This window comes from Eptesicus fuscus, chromosome 2, assembly GCF_027574615.1.
Source record: "Eptesicus fuscus isolate TK198812 chromosome 2, DD_ASM_mEF_20220401, whole genome shotgun sequence".
NCBI lineage: Eukaryota > Metazoa > Chordata > Mammalia > Chiroptera > Vespertilionidae > Eptesicus > Eptesicus fuscus.
Window position 1 is genome coordinate 73,725,666 of NC_072474.1, and position 19,553 is coordinate 73,745,218.

General features: G+C 35.3%; 1 protein-coding gene and 1 long non-coding RNA gene across 2 annotated transcripts; one reads left to right on the forward strand and one right to left on the reverse strand.

Annotated features, from left to right (window-relative positions):
* Positions 1 to 7,092: 7,092 nt before the first annotated feature.
* Positions 7,093 to 8,433, reverse strand: CABS1 (calcium binding protein, spermatid associated 1). The gene has a single exon (XM_008157478.3). The coding sequence runs from the start codon at positions 8,418 to 8,420 to the stop codon at positions 7,206 to 7,208; it is 1,215 nt and encodes a 404-aa protein (XP_008155700.3). The 5' UTR covers positions 8,421 to 8,433; the 3' UTR covers positions 7,093 to 7,205.
* Positions 8,434 to 12,118: 3,685 nt separating this feature from the next.
* LOC114228331 (uncharacterized) lies at positions 12,119 to 18,207 on the forward strand. Its single transcript, XR_003614475.2, has 3 exons — positions 12,119 to 12,163; positions 13,078 to 13,217; positions 18,127 to 18,207. It is a non-coding gene; the product is annotated as an uncharacterized LOC114228331 (long non-coding RNA).
* The last annotated feature ends 1,346 nt before the right edge of the window (positions 18,208 to 19,553 follow it).

Sequence of the window (19,553 nt, forward strand, 5' to 3'; positions counted from 1 at the left end):
ATTTTAGCATTTGCTTCTGAGCTAATTCAATTATTTCCTGAAGCAAACAAGGTGTGGTATAATCTTCAAAAGGTGACATTTGTCCTTTCATTTTTCTCAGAAACATCATGGCTAATTATCTGTGCATCAGAAAAATAGAAGGCTTATTACTTAACATTTGACTCACTTGAAAATTTACTAACGAAGTGATAATTAGTGAAACTGACTACAAACTCTAGGTCTAAGGAACATTTTCAGAATTATTAACTGCTGTTGATAATATTTGTCTTGCTAATAGGTGCAGATGTTGAAGACTCTAAGCTGGCAGAGAGTATTTGAAGATGGTAGCATCTTTTGTGTTCAATTTTAGCTTTTTAAGGTAAAATACTTTATTCCTAAACATCAGATTTTAGAGATCATAAAATGAGCTCAATTTATTATTATTTTTAAAAATATATTTTATTGAATTTTTACAGAGAGGAAGGGAGAGAGATAGAGAGTTAGAAACATCGATGAGAGAGAAACATCGATCAGCTGCCTCCTGCACACTCCCTACTGGGGATGTGCCCATAACAAAGGTACATGCCCTTGACAGGAATTGAACCTGGGACCCTTCAGTCCGCAGGCTGATGCTCTATCCACTGAGCCAAACCGGTTTCAGCAAAATGAGCTCAATTTAAACATTACTAGTTGGAAGGCAGCTGCAAATGTTGCGTTCTTTCTTGAATTTTCAAAACAAAAATAAGAAAAAGATGACTAATTAGCCATTTTGACACCTCCTTAATATGTTTGTTACCACTAGACCAATAATAATTCTTTAAATAAATTGAAAAGAAAGTATGTTATGCACCACAATAATTATCTTGCTCACAAGAAATGTTCTAGTTATTGAACAATACAAAATGTGAGCATTGTAGTAGTTTGACATTTGCTTTGATGTCAGTGATACTTTTCATGAAAATGTTATCGCCAGAAAGGTTATGTATTTACACATAGTTAATTGGATTTGTGATGCTTTTCTTTCAACTTAGCTAACTCTGGTGTATCTTGGCATTGCTTTACCAGGTGATGAATTGATGATTAGATGAGGTTCCTAGATTTTTTTATTCTGAAGGTGAATTTGAGGGCACTGGACACAGTGTCTCCTTGGTTATTGTTTTTTTTCAATTTGTTCATGTATATTTTAAAACAATTTTTTTTAGGAGAACAACCTAAAATCTAGATCAAGATGCAGGCCTAGATTTGTGTGCTTTTACAGACAAAGTGATTTTGTACACGAAGAAATAGAGTTGAACAAATAATTAGCTCATAGTTTCAAGAGCCAGCATTTCAACTGAACTTTATCTTCAGTTTTTCATTTCCATTGGACCAAAATATTTTAAAGTTTGCTTAATTTATGTTAAGAGAATTTTTTATTATTATAGCGAGCAAGACAAACTCTACCTTAGGCAGTTTTGTATCCCTATCAACTAGATTTCCTGGCATAAACATAGGCAATAAATGATGCTTTTGACCAAATGAATATATATGAGCTTCCTTTCCTTTTATGACTTTGTTGTAAATTATATCTAATCCAAAATTCTATAGAATGAGAGAAAATGTGAGAATTACAACCACAAGATGCTTGCTCTCATTAAAGAGAGGCAGCCAACTTAAGTAGGAACAACTACAAATTGGGACTAATATTTGAACTTTCAAATTTTTACATAAAATTTTCATGTCAAGGAGGTTATGTAGTTGAACTTGTGCTTATCTTATTATCATTCTAGTTAATATAAATGTAATACACTAATAAGTATGGGAATATATTGATAATCATTCTTACTGGTTTCTGCTGTGGTTTCTTGTCTCTATGCCTCTTGCTTTCTCTACCTTCCCAATACAATTTTTACTTTTTCATCTAAATAATCTTTATAAACCACAATTAATATATTTACCACTTGCCTATAACTTTTGATGCTGATCATTATCTATATCAGCATTTCCCAAACCATGTTACACAGGGCATTGGTACCTAGAGTTCCGGGAGCTCCATGAACATTTCATGTACATATTCTCATTGAAATATTTCAGAAAATTTATTTCAATATTTTTATCAATGCACTTTACATTAAAACTCCTTTTGGCTCCTATAAAACAAAATAAAGCAAAGCAAAGCAAAACAAAACAAAACAAAAATGAACAATCAATCAAACAAACAAAAAACCATGTTAATTCCAGTGAAACTGGCTCAGGAAATATGAACTGTTCTGTGAAGTTTTAACCCAAATTGCTACACATGATGTGATAATTAATTTTTTCAGTTAACATGGCTAGGTTAGAGTACCTAACCGTTTGTTCAAACACTAGTTTGGATGTTGCTGTGAGGTATTTTATAGATGTGATTAACATTTACAATCAGTTGACTTTAAGTAAAGCAGATTACTTTTCATTGTGTGGATGGGATTCATCTAATCAGTTGAAGGCCTTAAGAGCAAAGACTGACATTTTCTAAAAAAGAGGATTCCTGCCTTGAGACTAAAACATAGAAACCATGTCTAAATTTCCGGTCTACTGACTTGCCCTGTGGATTTTGTACTCAAGACTATAATGTCAACTTTTATCTGAATTTACAGCCTACCAGCCAACATGGGGTATGGATTTTTAATTTGCTAGTTTCCACAAGTATATAAGCCAATTTTTGTTGTTGTTGTTAATCCTCACCTGAGGATATTTTTCCATTGATTTTTAGGAAGAGTGCAAGAAAGAGGGAAAGACATAGAGAAACATCAATGTGAGAGAAACACATCAATTGGTTGCCTCCTGCAGGAGCCTGACCAGGGCCTAGTCCAGGGAGGCGCCTGCAACCAAAATATGTGCCCTTGATAGGAATCAAACCCAGGACCCTTTGGTTCTCAGGCCAACACTCTATCCACTGAGCCAAACTGGTTAGGGCAGTGGTTGGCAAACCACGGCTCGGGAGCCACATGCGGCTCTTTGGCCCCTTGAATGTGGCTCTTCCACAAAATACCACGAGCGGGCACGCACATACAGTGAGATTGAAACTTTGTGGCCCATGCGCAGAAGTCGGTTTTTGGCCTGGGCGAGTCTATTTTGAAGAAGTGGTATTAGAACACTCAAGGGGCCAAAGAACCACATGGGGCTCGCGAGCCGCGGTTTGCCGACCACTGGGTTAGGGCTATAAGCCAATTTCTTTCTTTTTTTTTTCAGTTTTTTTTTTTTTAATTTCAAGTAAAATGATTTTAAATATGATAATGTTACATGCAATATACACCAATTATTCAAGAAAAATGATCTTACGTATAATAATATTACATGCAATAAACATTAATATTTCAAGAATAAAAGGATTTTAAGTATAATAATATTACCCAAACTGTACTAACATAGTATAATATCACAAAAGTTGTAGGAAATATTAAAAATCTGCAAATAACAGGATTACTTCTATTATATTCTCGAGTTTTTTTCCCCTTCTGGTTCTATTTTTGTTCATCAGTTTATGTTGTTCATTATATTCCACAAATGAATGAGATCCTGTGATATTTATCTTTCTCTGACTTGCTTATTTCACTTAGCATAATACTTTTGAAGTCTATTTTGTTGGATATGAGTATTGCTACTCCAGCTTATTTTTTCTTTTCCATTTGCATGGAAGTATTTTTTCCCATCCCTTCACTTTCATCCTGTGTGCCAGTTCTTAAAAGAAATCCCCCCCCCGTCTCTATATATATCATCTATCTATCTATCTCTATCTATCTATCTATCTATCTATCTATCTATCTATCTATCTATCTATCATCTATCTATCTATCTATCTATCTATCTATCTATCTATCTATCAATCATCTACCTATCTATCTATCTACCTATCTATTATCTATCTATCTATCTCTATCATCTATCTATCATCTGTCATCTATCATCATCCATCTATTAATCATCTATCTATTATCTATCTATCTATCTATCTATCATCTATCTATCTATCATCTATCTACCTATCTATCTATGGCTATCATCTATCTGTATCATTATTTTCCCCAACCCCCTCTAGAGAATTCTAATATACATGGTCTGGCCCAATTGGATTATTTTTCTTTTGTAAGGTTATAATGTCACAATTTGATATATCTGTTACTATTCTCTCTCAGATCTATTTGCTGTAACCTTATTTCAATATTATTGAGCACACCAAGTACTTTTATGTTCTGGATCTTTGCCCCTGCTCCTCCCTCTGCTTAAAACCAGTTATCCCCTTCTTGTTCTGGTAAACTCATATTCATCTCTGAATATCCATTTTATACCATCCTTCCTCAGAGAGCATTCATTGCCTAGTAAATAAATGATTATTCAGTTTTATTTATTCATACATTTAACATGTATATCAAGCATCTACTATGTTCAAAATGCTCAGGATTGAGCAGTGGACAAGAGAGTTATGATCCCTTCCAATTAGAATGGAATGATTAGCTGTGTTAGTCAGGACAGCCAATTTCATTCCTGTTGTTTTGGAGTTATTAATAGTGGCTCCTTTTAGTCTCAAAAGTGTTCTGGTTTTGATGATAAATTATGTGATCTTCTTAATTATGCAAACATAAAATATAGTAGGGAAGATAAATATTAAACAGACTAGAGGCCCGGTGCACAAAATTCATGCATGGGGGTGTGTCCCTCAGCCCAGCCTGCACCCTTTCCAATCTGGAACCCCTCAAGGGGTGTCCAACTGCCCATTTAGGCCCGATCCCATAGGATCGGGCCTAATTGGGCAGTCAGACATCCCTCTCACAATCTAGGACTGTTGGCTCCCAACTGCTCACCTGCCTGCCTTCCTGATTGCCCCTAACTATTTCTGCCTGCCAGCCTGATCGCCCCCTAACCACTCCCCTGCCAGGGTGAATGATGCCTAACTGCTCCCCAGCCAGCCTGTTTGCCCCTAACTGCCCTCCCCTGCAGCCCTGGTCACCCCTAACTCCCCTCCCCTGCAGGCTTGATTGCCCCCAACTGCCCTCCCTTGCAGGCCTGGTCCCTCCCAAATGCCCTCCCCTGCTGGTCTGATCACCCACAACTGCCCTCCCTTGCAGGCCTGGTCCCTCCCAACTGCCCTCCCCTGCTGGCCATCTTGTGGTGGCCATCTTATATCCACATGTGGGCAGCCATCTTGTGTGTTGGAGTGATGGTCAATTTACATACTACTCTTTTATTAGCTAGGATGTTATGGGTTGAATTATGTCTTTTCCCTCACCACCAAATATATCTGAATCCTAATTCCAAGAACCTGTGGATGTGACCTTATTCAAATATGGGGGTCTTTGCAGATGTACCCAAGATAAGAAGTCATACCTTATGGTGGGATAATCCAATGACTGGTGTCCTTATCAATTTGTATATAGAGACACACAAAAAGAATATCATGTGATGAGGTAGGCAGAGATTGTAGTGATGAGTCTATAAGCCAAAGAATGTCAAAGATTGCCAGCAACCACTAGAAGGTAGGAAGGAGCAAGGAAAGATCCTCTCCTCAGACTTTCAGAGATTATATGGTCCTTCTGACACCTTAATTTCAGACTTATATCCTTCCGAATTTTAAGAGAATTTATTTATATTTTTTCAGCCATCTATTTTGTAGTAATTGTTAACTCAGCTTTAGGAAATTAATACAACAGACAATTTTTTTTTAAATTATGGGTGTTATAACAAGATATTGTGTATCATTGGGGCATTGTGATGGGAGAGACAATACAGGGGACTACATGGTTGAAGGAAGTGACATTTAAGGGAATGACTCAGGGAGAGTATAGTGTGGTTTTAAATAGTACTTTATCTTGATTTTTCTGCTCAAATACTCAATTGTTAAAGCAAGATCAATTAACCACCTCATCCCATGGTTTTGAAGTTCACTTTACCATGTAACTAAATTTTTGTTAAAATGTGTTTCTATGTTTTAACATACTACCATAAGCATTCTAGTTTATAGTCTACCCAATGGTATAAATCCTTATCCTTCCCAACTACCCCCATATCCCATATGTGCATACCATTTACTATTCATCCAGTGTTTTTTCTTTTGCCTTTTTTATATGCAATAAAATTATGAGTCTCTATAGTATAATTCTATTCTTGGTGTCCTGAATTAAGTTATTCTTTCAACAAACAGTAGATTTTCATTTTACTTACATCCCTCCTAACTTGCGAATCCTGTATTAGAATATCAAACACACCTACACACAGTAAATCAGTTGCTGTCAAGATTTATTGAAGAATCAGCAAAGTGAAAACAGACTTTCAAAAGTCTGTGTCAGAAAAGGATGAAGATATATGTCCTTGAATTGCTAAACAAAGCATTAAGAAGAGTGTGATATCAGTGCTTAAGACCTGAAAAAAATTGACAAAAATTCAGAAAAGACATTTTAAAGAAAGAAAATTAAATTGATTCATATCTTTACATACAATTTTGTTCTTGACAAATGTATATATTTGTAAAATATCATTTTGCCTGACTCTATAGACCTTCAATACTTATGTTCTTACATGTGGGCACAAAACAATTACTGAAAAGCCTCAGTTCTTAGATGAATGAGGATTGCAGTTATATTTTTTAAAAGGTGAGAATAAAAATTTTTCTTTTTTACATTAGAAAGTTCTTGTTACATTTCTTTACTCTTAGAGATTATACTTTTTTTGTTGGTGATTTCATATTTTGGTCTCAAATGCTTATACAATTCCATTAATTTATAATAAAACATTTCATAGGAGTATTACATTAAAAAACTTAAAAAATAAAAATAAGGTGAGAATCATTAGTTGCATACTAATGAAAAAATATGTTTAGAATAGGCATTTTAGATCTTTTAACATTACTCTTTATATCTTTAACTCACAGTAAATTATGCAATTAAGTATTAACTAAAATGACATAAATCATTAAATGTAGCAGAAAGCGAGCTTTCTTATTGCTCTCTTAATATCTCTGATTATTGGATAACTTAACCAAACTTTGTGATATGAGGGGAACTCTTGTACTGTCAAGTTTTGTAAGTTTCCATAAACATATTTTGCTGCATTATCTCTATCCCTAAGCATCTACATTTTCTAAGTCCAATACTTGCCTTAAATGCCCACTTTCTTTTTTTATTACTTTTTTGCTTGTTGGATGCACTTCTTATATATTAAAACTGGATGTCTAGGCTATTACACAATTGGACATGGCACCTCTTTTGTTGCTTTCAAATCAGGAACTCATCTGGCTCTTCTTTCAGTAGTTTAAAGACACCCATTTCAGTTGTAAAAGTGTCTTCTTTTTGGCTTGGATTATCTAGATCAGGGGTAGTTATGGAAAATGCCTCAGTAACCTCAGTCGTCTCAGTTACAGATTCCATTCCATTATTTTCAGATAAATCTTCCTCCATTGTAGGAGATGAATCTTCCAAGAGGTTCATAGGTACTGGTTTAGGAACAATGAAGTCATATCTGGATTCAATAGCAGTAAGCAAAACAGGATGGTTGTCTACTTCACTGGCAAATTCTCTCTCCATCCAAACATCAACTCCACCTGTAGACTCTTCATCAGTTAACAGAATACCTTCTGGATTATCTTTGTCTCTTTTGTCAGCAGTAGTAAATTCAAACACAGTGATGAACTTTTCCTCATCAGAATCAGTTAGTTTAGATACAGCATTGGGGTCATCTTCTGGAAGAATTAAGTCAATTTCAGTTATTTTCTCTTCTGTAAAGGTAGTTATGTCTGGAATAGTAGTGAAGTTTTTTTCAGCAGTTGGAGCGATTTCAGTCTCAGGAATAGAAGAGTCAGTCATCTGGACAACCTCATCAGCAGTGACGTCAGATTTAACTGAGGAACTATAATTGTGGACATCAGGTTCTCCCTTAGCTGGAAGGGCAGGGATGTCAGTGACACTGGAAGTGCTTTTCTTTAGTGAGTCAGAGACTTCAGAAGATATTGAGACATCTTTATCTCCTGGATCAATGGTATCCAAGAGAATATCTTCTTTTGCCATGCTAGTAGGAAAATCTATTAAAGAAACAGAAGTGACTGGTGATGAGATATTACCAATTTTCACTGGAATGACATTTTCAGTAATAGAGTCATTAGCCATGGAGCTTGTAGTGCTGGTCAGAGTGGTAATTTCTTTCTCCAGATTGGTTGATGACTTAATATAGGACTCCATATTCTCTTCTGAATTTAGTCTTTCCTTTGGAGATGCAAGCCTATTGTTTGTAATTGTTGAAAAATCACATTCCAGTATATAACCACTTACTGAAGTAATGTGGTCTCCTTCTGAAGTAATAGTTGTTTCTGATCTAGGAATAGTGTCAGTCCCAAAGAGAATGGCTGCTTCAGTTATTGCCTTACTGCTTTCTGTTGGAGGATGTGAATAAATTTTTGGCAAATCATCTTCAGCCATGGGACAAAGTGGCACCATGCACACTCACAGGTCTTTCTCTGAGCCTAGTGGTATCCCCAGGCAGGAGAGTGGTATTCATTATAGTGACTGAAGCATTGGTCATCATGGTGATTGTTGCATCAACCACAGGGCCAGTGGCTCTGGCTTCCCTTGGAGGTTGTTTTTATGCCCTGATTGGGCACCTGGTATTGATATTATATAAAAAGACAATAGAGTCTTCCCTGATTATGGAATTCACATTCACAGTCCAATATTTCAATAGGGAGGAACTCGCAGTTTCTGTGTTAGCAGGGGTGTGCCTTCCAATACAGAGTTAGTGTCATTTGAAACAGACACAGCAAAGTCTGCCAGGTACTTTATGGGCTTAGCATCAAATGGGGAAACTCCAGGAGCCACAATATTATCAGCATGAGCTTCAAGTTGCCTTTCCTTCAAGTAAGTAATAGGGTCTTTTGAGGTAAAGCACCTTCTCTTGTGATTCATGTATTTAAATGTCTAAAAATTAATGGCGGTTTGGCAGTGAATGAAGCTGCAGAGGTAATTAGGTAGTAAGAGTTCTGTTTTCTTCTTCAGAGAAGGAATTCCCCACGTTTCCACTCGGCATAAAAAATATGTTTTTTTTCTTTGTTGTAATTATGACTTTTCCTTGAATTAACTTTAAAAACATTGAGAATGTCAGGTTTTGTAGTTTTAATTTCTTCAGGAATGTTTTCCTTTAGAAAATGTTATTTCAACCCCCAAGAGTTTTCTGGTAGGAAGTTGGAATTTTATGTCAAAAATCACCCAGAAACAGATTAGGGTATGGAATAAGTATATTGGCCTTGGGCATTGTATCTTGGATTTCAGAGGGAGGGTTTTCTCTAATGATGTTAGTTATATCAGTCATCATTTTGTTTCACTATCATCTTTAAGGTTTAGCTAATTAGATAAAAGGAGATTGTAGTCATGTTATTTTTCCTCCAGTGTCATTAGAAGAATGAATTTTCAGACTTGGACACAACTAAATCTGAAAAACAACAGTAGCAGCAGTGAGAGAAGTGGATTCCATCTCAAAGGCAAATGCTTATTCTTCGTAGACATGGACTCGGCCTCAAATGGTACAGTATCTTCCCTTAGTTATTGGTCACCTATCATGATATTACCATTCTCTGTAGTAATATTAGATAAATTTCAAGATAAGCATTTTTAATTTTAAAGATATGAGCAACTTCTCCAGAAATGTTTTTGCTTCAAGGGGCTGTCACTATTGAGGGCTCCAATGTCTTTGTTGACTCAGAGAATGAGGACAGCATCAGGGACAGGGAAAGAAGTCTCAAGTTAATGATAGGCACAGGTTCTTTATTTCTAAGTTGAAATGCTGTCAGTTCTAGTGGCAGTAAAGAAAGTTTTGGCATTATTTGGGTTGACTAACTTAATGGCAAGTTTTTTAACTTCTATTTTTTTCTCATCATCTAATGTTTGTAAATCTTAATTCAGGGTAAGCCATGATATGAAAAAGAAGACTTGGTATCCTTTAGAGGGAATATTTTTTTTATGTACAAAAGGGTGAAAAAGATAGAGGTGTTAGCTGTATAGCTCCAGGAAGTTATCTTTGAGTGCTTGGTATTTATGTTGAAGAGAATTAGGAAAGAAACAAAATATTCATCTTTTGAGCATTTAAATTCCTAGTTAGAAGTGTCAGTTGAAATGATGATATCATCTTCAAAGATACTAATTTTTCAAATAGTCTTTAATTTCAGAGATTACTTTTGTGGTCACACCAACTCTGCTTATAGTAATAGAGCCATGGGGTAGAATCACACTTATTGTAGCAAAATAAGGCATTTCTCTCTAATGGAGAATATTATTACCATTATCCATGTTTATTAAATCATTGACTTAATAAAGGACACTTTAGATTGAGAGTGTGTGTCTTCTGTCAAAAAGCAGAAGCATTTGATGAAAATCCTGATGGGATTGCTGGAATTTTAGCAATGTTCAAGATAGAATTGGAGCCATCTGCTCTAGGAAATATATTATACTCACATTTGACCAATAGAGCAATGCCATAAAAGATATCATCTGACTTAAGCACAGATGACCAGATTAATTTTGAATGAAGTGATGAGTTTTATTTTATCTGAATAGTAGTTCCTTCTATTGTTGTTATGTACAATTTTAAAAGAATCAACTAAGAGAAGTGTCTCCTATGGACACTAGAATTCTTATTTTAGGGTTTATATACTAGCTTTGGATTTTGTAATTTATTGGAGGAAACAGTTATTAACCCTCATTAAAGTGGTTATAATTATTATTGGAATGTAGTTGCTGAGGAAGTTTCAGGTTCAATATCTTCATTCACAAAAGAATTCGCACCTTCAGAAACAACAAAGGAAGTAAGAGAATCAGTTAATTAAATTTTGAGATTTGGTTCTACCAACATTTTGCCCTCTCTCCTTCAGTGATTGGAATCTTGGGTATACGAGTAAGAAAATTGTAGTGGAAGGATGTGTTGGCCTTTGGGGTCAGTACTCCTTTGTTTTCAGGGAAGATGGCATTTATAGTCTGGTCAGTCATGACCCTCATATCTGCTTTGTTGTTGGTAGGCTCCTCAGGGATATCATTTGGAATGATTGTTTCTATCTGTGACTGAGGGATACTGGCATAAAGAATGTGTTTTTCTTCAACCTTGTTAGCTTATGGTACAAAATAAACCTCTTGAAACTTAGGAAATATTTTTTCTATCTCAACAATGGATTCATGTGTAGCACCTATGCTTTCTGAAGTTTGAAATTCCTATCTGTTGCTCTGAGATTTGCTACATTAAATTCCAACCCTAAGAATTTCCTTCTAATGCAAAAATGATCTCCATGTAAGGTGAAGATTTTTTAATCATTAGGAATAATGGTAATTACTTCTTTGAGCAAGGTTGAATTTTCAGCCTTATATAAAGTGGCTGAATAGATCTATCTGGGAGGGAATCCTTGAGTATGTGAAAGGTTAAATAAGCTGTTACAAGACACTTTATAATCATTATTGATTGATTTATTATCAGCAATGACATTTCTACTTACAAGATAAGGCTTTGGGATAACATATTTTGGACAGTTTGGATAACATTTTCTATGTTTTACATTTGTAAAGCAATCCATTTCAAATTCAGTAGCTGTGGTTTTTTTCCCCTGTAGCAGCTTTGGTTGTTTTCTTTGTGTAATACAAATTTGGTTTATTCATTATAAAAAAAAGTAGAAAACGTTATGGTTCCTTTTATCTGGTTCTAAGTATTTTTTTCAGGTTCTAAATTTTGATTTCTAGAGTCATCAATATAAAAAAAATTGTTCTTGGTGACAACGGTAACAGATGTTTTACATTGGCCATATTGTCTGAAGAACCAGTGGAATCAGCTCAGAAAACGGTATATAAAGACTAAGACACAGGCTTTGGTGCTGCTAATATTAACATTGTTGGGTAATACACGATTATACCTTTTACAAGTCTGGGGCTGCAGTTTATTTACTAGGAGCATTAGAAGTTAGGATGAGAGGTTGAAGTAGTTCCAAAGATGTAAGTCTTAGAAACATGGCACTCTCTGATGATGTGAGGCAATAATGGCCAATGTTATTTTTATTCTTAGTGGAGATAGCAGGAGCATTGGGCACATTAGCAGACATCTTTTTCAATGGATAAAAGAAAGTAAGAGTTGTGTTGATTGCACTTTCTATGTTTTCATTCACAGTGGAGATGTCATCCCTGGAAAGCTGAGCTAACAAAAATTACTGCAGGTATACACGTTTCATCTTCAGTAAAATCAGATATACTAGATATGGTAGTGTCTACTCTGTTGGGTATAAATGTCTTATAAATGGTAGGAAATTTTTTTTCCTGAGGAAATATCACTGTTTATTTCAAGCCTGATTAGTATCTTGCTGTCAACTATAGATTTTGTGTCTTTAAAAAGGGAATATTCAATTATTATAGTTCCTAAGTTAAGGACTTCAGAGAGAGAATTTTGTCAACATCACCATTTATGGTACCTTTTCCCACAGATATTTTGACAGAAAAGCTAGAAGGAAAATTATTACTAGCATCAACTAGGAAGTGAGTTGTGGTCTGTGAGTTTGGGTATTGACGTTGGCGTCAAAACATTTGAGAAAAATGGCATCAGTGTCAGAATTCTTGCTTTTATGCCTAAGAATCACAGATTGGCAATTTTCTTTAGCTTTAAACTCTGGGGGGTGCTTTTTTAGATACACTGAAGCAGAAACTCTGGTATATGGTGCATGAGACACATGTCTTAGAGGGATATATGAATACACTCACTTTTAAAGGGAATTATTTGATCTGTTCTCTAATTCAAAGGCATGCTAACATGTGATCTATTCAGAACCACTCTTTTCAGACATAATAATCAGGTGGTCCACATATACTGGGGTGATTTTACCTGCAGAAAAATTGCCATCCACCCTTTCTGAAATGTCTCCTGTAACATAAATGATTTCCCATTCAGCAGCTGCCTCTTTCTCTGTTATATCTTTGTGGTCACATATATTCCCTTTAAAAGTACTTGCCATGTCTTTTTCAGAGGGAATAATAATAGGTGAAAGAATAACTTTATCAGATAGAATAATTATTTTATCAGATGGAATAATAGTGTAATCAATCATTTTTGTGGTATCTTTCCCAATAATTGTAACAGGAACAAGTTTGGAATATTTTGAAGTTCCTATGGATGTTGTGAAATCAGAAGGAGGAAATCTTAACCGCCATTGTAGACCATATAAGCCAGCTGGAATATTTGTGATGGGCCCTCCTGTATTAGTGACTTCATCATGAGAGGTAGGCCTAGTCGCTTTTGGAAGAGTTAATGTGGAATCAGCTAAAAAGATTCCTTCTAAATTGGAAGGTATTTGAGGTCTGAAGGAGGAAGTAGCATCAAATTTAACAGTGAAATAATTATTCATAATATTGTCACCCTCAGAGAGAGGATTAGACTTAGTTGCTGACAAAAAGATCTTCCTGATAGAGGGGATGAAAACTAATGTATTTGTAAAATGACTTAATTCCAGTTCAGCAGCTGGATCTTCTTGATTAAAAATATTAGCTATTTTTCTTCTCCTGTTGACATTATTTTGAGAATCTTCTCTAGGAGAAAAGGCTTTCATCATTGCTCTTAGAGATCTGGAATACATCTTGTCAGTCTTAGTCTTATGATTATCAGGAGTATCTCTCATCATAGAGAAAAATGAATCAACTTCACCATCTGTGGTACTACCTGAAAAAGTTGATCCAGTTGGAGGAACATTCCATGGATATAAATTAACGTCAGCCTGACTTATTACAATTTGTCTCTCTGGAACATCACCTCTATTAATGTCATCGGCATATTCAGTTGCCCTCTCTAACATTTCTGACCTGGTTATTAAAGATTCAGGCAAAGAGTTATCTGTCATTAGGCCAGAGGTTTCAGGATTTTCAGTTAAGAAATTAGAAATAAGCATGCCAGATGTTAATAGAGATGGGAATCTTCTAGATATAACATTATCTTCTCCAGAACCACCACCTACATAACTACCTTCAGTGGAAAGAACAATGGAATCCCTCATAGTGTTGGCTGCCTTATTCAGAGGTGAGGAAAAGATTGAAGCTATGTTGTTTTCTTCTTCACTATGTTTACTGCTAAAAGAAAGATCATCAGGAATGACACTGAACTCAGTCAAAGGAATACTTTTCTGTGAATGGGGCATATCTGCCAAGTTTTGTTTATGTTTAATTGCATCTAATATGGCTAGTGTGGTGATTTTTGCTTCATCTGGGATAGCAGAGGAGACATCTTTCCTGTTGAATCGGTCTTTAAATTCTGTAGGACTGGTGATCACAGCAGGATCAATAGGATCAGTTATGAATATCCTGCTCTTTCCCATTCTTGTTATTAATTCTGGGTCTGGAACAAATGAGTACATAATTCTTTTGCCTTTAGGGAGAATAATGACTGAGTTTAGAGAATTATTTTCCATAACTGTTTTATCTAGAAACTCAGGGGAAAAAATCCAGCTTGAATCAGTTAGAGAATAAGTCATGGATCTGGGAGCCTTAATATTAAAATTGATAGTAGAACCTTTGAAAACAGTAGCATCATTGTCAGAATTAGGATTTTCTTCTTTGGGAACTAAGCTTTGGTGTTTTTTGGTAGTTTTGATATCAATTGGCAATCCTTGCAGAAAAGATTCCAAGATTGTAGTACTGGCAAAGGGTGCATGAGACTCAAATATATTGAAGTCCTTAGCGAGAGTGATCTCTTCTATAAGGGGACCATTTTCTTCCTTCACTAATTCAAAAACATAATTATCTTCAACATATTGAAGGGCATCATCAATAGGCATAATAGTTATTATATCATCATTGTTTGGAATACTTTCACCTGCCAAAAAGGTGTTATGTGTATCTTTCGAAACATTTTCTATAAAAGAAATTTCTTCAGTGGATATATCTTTCTTTTTAAAAACCTTATCTTCAAATTTACTGTTATTAATCATATTAATAGTGTTTTTCATGTCCTTTGTTGAAATAATGACAGTAGGTAAAATAATGGCTTTTTCAGATGGAATATTTCTTTCTCCAGGTGGAACAATATTATTAATCTTTGTTGTGGTATCTTTTTCCATTTTGATAACTGGATCAAGTTCAGAAGACTCAGAAGAAAGAAGAGTTGATTTCCATGATGCTAGGTCATATGTCCCAGTGGGAGTGTTTGCAATGGTTTCTTTGGTAGTGACTTTAAGTGAAGAGCTTTTATCATTAGACCTATATGCTTCTGGAAGACTTAGTGTGGAATCAATTGAAAATATTCCTTTTAAATTGAGGGGTGCTTGAGGTTTAGTAAAAGTAGCACCAAGTTTAACAGTGAAAGAATTATCTTTCAATGAACTTGCATCTTTCGGAAAAATATTGCCTGTTTTATAAATATCAATTTCTTCCACATTGTTGTCATTCTTGGACAAAGTATTAGGTTTGGTTATTGAGGGAAAGATTTTCTGCATGGATGGACTATGAACAGTTGCATTTATAATGTGACTTAAGTCAAAGTTAGTAGCTAGATCTTGATCAGAAAAATTAGCTATTTTTCTTTCATCATAAACCCCATGTTGAGAGACTTTTGTAGGAGAAAAGGCTTTCATGATTGTTCTCTGAGGTTCAGAATATGTTTGATCTGTATCAATCTTAGAAAGATCAGTAGTTTCTCTGTTCACTAAGGACAGTGAATCAAATTCACTGCTTGTGGGATTGTCTGAAGAAGAAGTAGAACCAATGGGAAGTTTAGTTGAGGTCAAGAAATAAACCTTGAGGTCATTCTTCTTTTTAAGGGGACTATCACCATCATTAATAGAATTAGGGTGTTCAATTGTTGACTCAAACTTGTTTGACCATGCAATTGAAGGATTAGCCAAGAAGTTACTTGTCACTGGGTCAGAGATTTCAAGATTTTTAGTTAAGTCATAAGGAATGAACATGGGCTTTTCTCGGATTTGTAGAGCTAGAAATCCTCTCAATTTACTATTGTCTTCTGACAGTATAGAATCACTCCCTCCATAACTACTCTCAGTTGAGACAATCGTAACATCATCCACAGTGTCAATTCTATTCACTGGTGAAGAAGAAATTGAAGCCCTGTTGTTTAAAATTTCAGTATCTTCATTGGTAAAAGGAAATTTGCCTTCAGGAATGATTCTGAAGTCAACCAAAGGAATAATGCTGTCCCATGAGTGTTGTGTCTCTGCCATATTAGTTTTACCATTAATAGTTTTACCATTAACATGGTCCATTCTGGATGACAAGATGTTTTCTGTTTGACCTTGAGCATCAGTGTTATAAATACCAGATGAAGTGACCTTCTTGTAGAATTGATTTCTATTTTTTAATGGAGAGGTAATCACAATAGGATCAGTGGGTTCATCTGGGAACATCATTCCCTCAACCATGGTTACTATTATTTCTGAGTCTGGAACAAGGGTATATTCTGTCTTTTTGTCTTCAGGGAGAATGATGATGGTGTCATCTTCTAGAGTGTCCCTTTTCAGAGTTGTTTTACCTATGAACTTGTGAAAATTCTCACTTTCACGTGTTTCAGAGTGACTCATGGATTTGAGAGCCCTAGGATTCATATTGTCAGTAGAACTTTTGGGAACAGCAGCATCAAGATCAGAACCAATGAGTTCCTCTCTAGTTATCAAATTTTGCAATATTTCTTTAGTTTTGATCTCAGTTGGGGTACCTTGAGCTAAATATTCAGAAGCATCAGCGCTGGAGTAGAATGTATGTGACTCAACTATTTTGGGGCCATAATTGGCAGTAGTCCTCTTGACAATAGGATTGTTTTTTCCCTTCTGTGGTTCAAGGACATATTCATTTGCAGCATACTCAAGAACTCTGTCATCAAGAACAGTGCTTATTATATATTCATTATTTGGAATATTTTCACCACCTAAAGCAATATCTGAAATGTTTTCTGTAATAGAAACTACTTCATATTCAGGGATTATATCTTTCCCCACAAAATATCTGTGTGCAAATTTTTTATTAAGAATAGTGTTCCATATGTCTTTTGTTAAAGTATTGGTGTTTGGTGAAATAATGGCTTTGTGAGATGGAGTATTTCTTTCCTCAAATGGAATGTTATTATTAGTCTCTGTTGTAGTATCTTTTTTCATTTTGACAACTGGATCAAGTTCAGAATATTTAGATAAACTTACAGAATTTGTGGAATCAGGAGAAAGGGTTGATTTCCATTGTGGTTCATATGTTCCAGTGGGAGCATTGTGATCCAAACCTGCTGTGCCTATGTCTTCATCAGAAGAAACAGAGTTTTTATATTTTTGCTTTACAGTCTTTTCCAGAGTAATGGGGGGATCAGCCAGATAGAGTATTTTTAAATTGGGAGAAGCTTGAAGTTTAGCAGAAATATTAAATTTATCAATAAAAATATTATTTTTTGATGTCCTGGAATCTTCTAAAACAAAATTGCTTGCTCCAGAAACACTGAGTTTCTCCTCCTTGTTGTTATTGCTCTTGGAGGAAACACTGGGATCAGGGGTAGAGAGAAATGCTTTTTCCAAAGGTGGAATGAGTACTGTTGCATTTATAATGGGGCCTGAATTGAATTTAGTAGCTTTGTCGTCCTCAGCAGAGAGTTTAACCATTCCCCTTATTTCAGAAGGGAAAGGGCTTATTTGTCTATGTGAAAAGACTTTCATTATCATGCTCAGAGGTTGGGCATCTGTCTTAACTTTAAAATTAACAGTGTCTCTCTCCACAGTAGATTTTGAAATGGCCTCATCATCTGTGGAACTCCTGGTAAAAGTTATTGAGTCAATAGGTGAAATAATGGAATCCAAGGGGTGGGGCTGAAGGTTTCTTTGAATTTGAATATCCTCATTTTCTGAAATATCAATTCCATGAATAAGTTCAAGGTATTCAGTCACTGTCTCTAATTCTCCTGACTTTGAGGAATCAGTTAAGGAGTTATCACTTATTAGGATGGAATCCTCATTTAAGACTTTAGGCATGAGAATGACACTTTCATTTGTTAGTAAAAATGGGAATTCTCTAGACCTAGCATTATTTTCATGAGGTTGCATAGACTCACCCCCTTTATAACTGTTCTGAAGGGAAGGAGTAGGGATATCAGCCATAGTCTCAGCTGTATTCACAGATGAAGAAGAAATTGAAGGCTTGTTTTTTGTATTTTCAGAATCTTTATCAACAAAGGGAATTTCATTACCAAGGTTGACATTGAATGTAACTGAAGGAGCAGCGGCATCTTGTGAAGGGTAATTCTCTGCTTTAAAAGTTTTGTCTTGATTATATTCTGACTTGGGTGAAATAGTGGATTTCCTTTGTTCATAAAAAGCAGTATCTGGGACATATCTTCTATAGAGCTGGCCTTTCCATATTATTGGAGTTGTACTTATGGTGATATCAGAGATTTCATCTGAGAATGACCTGCTTTCTACTATAGTTTCTATTGATTCTACTTCTGGAGCATTGATTTTCTCAATCCATTTGCCTTCTGAAAAAATGGTGATGATGTCATTTTCAGGTAGGGTACTACTTTCCACGGTGAAATAATTTGGAAACTTGGAGGAAATTTTTTTATTTGCATCTGTTAAGGAGTGAGTCATGGTTCTAGTTGACTTACTTTTGAACTTGGTAGTATAATCTTTGAGAAAGCGGCTATCTTTGTCTGAATCAAGGTTTTCTTTTTTGGGGATAAGAATTTGGTATTTTTGTTTAGTTTTTAGTTCTACAGGATTTTCATTCAATAGATTCTCAGTGACATGCACAGTTGGGAAGGGAGCATGAGATTCAAATCTATGGAGTCCTTGAAAGAACGTAGGTGGTTTTGTTATGGGACTTTTTCCTTCTTCTCCAATGTTAAAGGTATTTTCCTCTGATACATATTTAATAGTACTGTCATCAAGGCCAACAGTCAATAGATTCTTATTAATTGGATTGTTTTCTCCTGCTGGAAAAACCACATCTGACTCTGCTGAAAAGTCTTCATCTTGATTTACATTGTCTTTTTCTGTAGAATCTACATATCTTTTTTCATTTATAATATTCCTTATGCCATCCATAAAGATAATGTTATCAGGTGAAAGGATTTCTTTATCAGGTAGGACAGTCATATCATTAGATACAATAGACTCATCAGTCATTTTTATGTTGCTCTCTGTCATATTGAGTGCTGGATTAAGTTCAGAATGATTGATTTTAATAAAATCAGCAATAAAATCAGTAGGAGGAAGAACTGGTTTCAAGGGTAGATGATGTAAGTTATTATAAGAGTTTGTAATATACCCCTCTAAGTTATCATTATCAAGAGAAAATGAACTCCCAGCCATGGCCTTTGTCAGCTTTGTTGTGCTCACTGTGGAATCAGGATAAAACATTTCTTTTAAAGTTCCAGGTGCTTTGTGTTCAGAAGAAGCAACATCAGGCTTAAGGGTGAAAGAATTAATGTTCAGTGAATTTATGTCTCTCAAATTCATGGGAATTCTGGTTTCAGAAATATGAGATTCATCCTCTAAAACAGCTGTATCTTTCCTGAGGAATGCATTGGCCTCAGTTTCTGAGGTAGTGGTTTCTTTTGCAGATGGATCGATAATTGTTTTTTTT

Excerpts from the sequence above, each read along its gene's own strand:
- CABS1 (XM_008157478.3), bottom strand. The coding sequence starts at position 8,420 with ATGGTGCCACTTTGTCCCATGGCTGAAGATGATTTGCCAAAAATTTAT.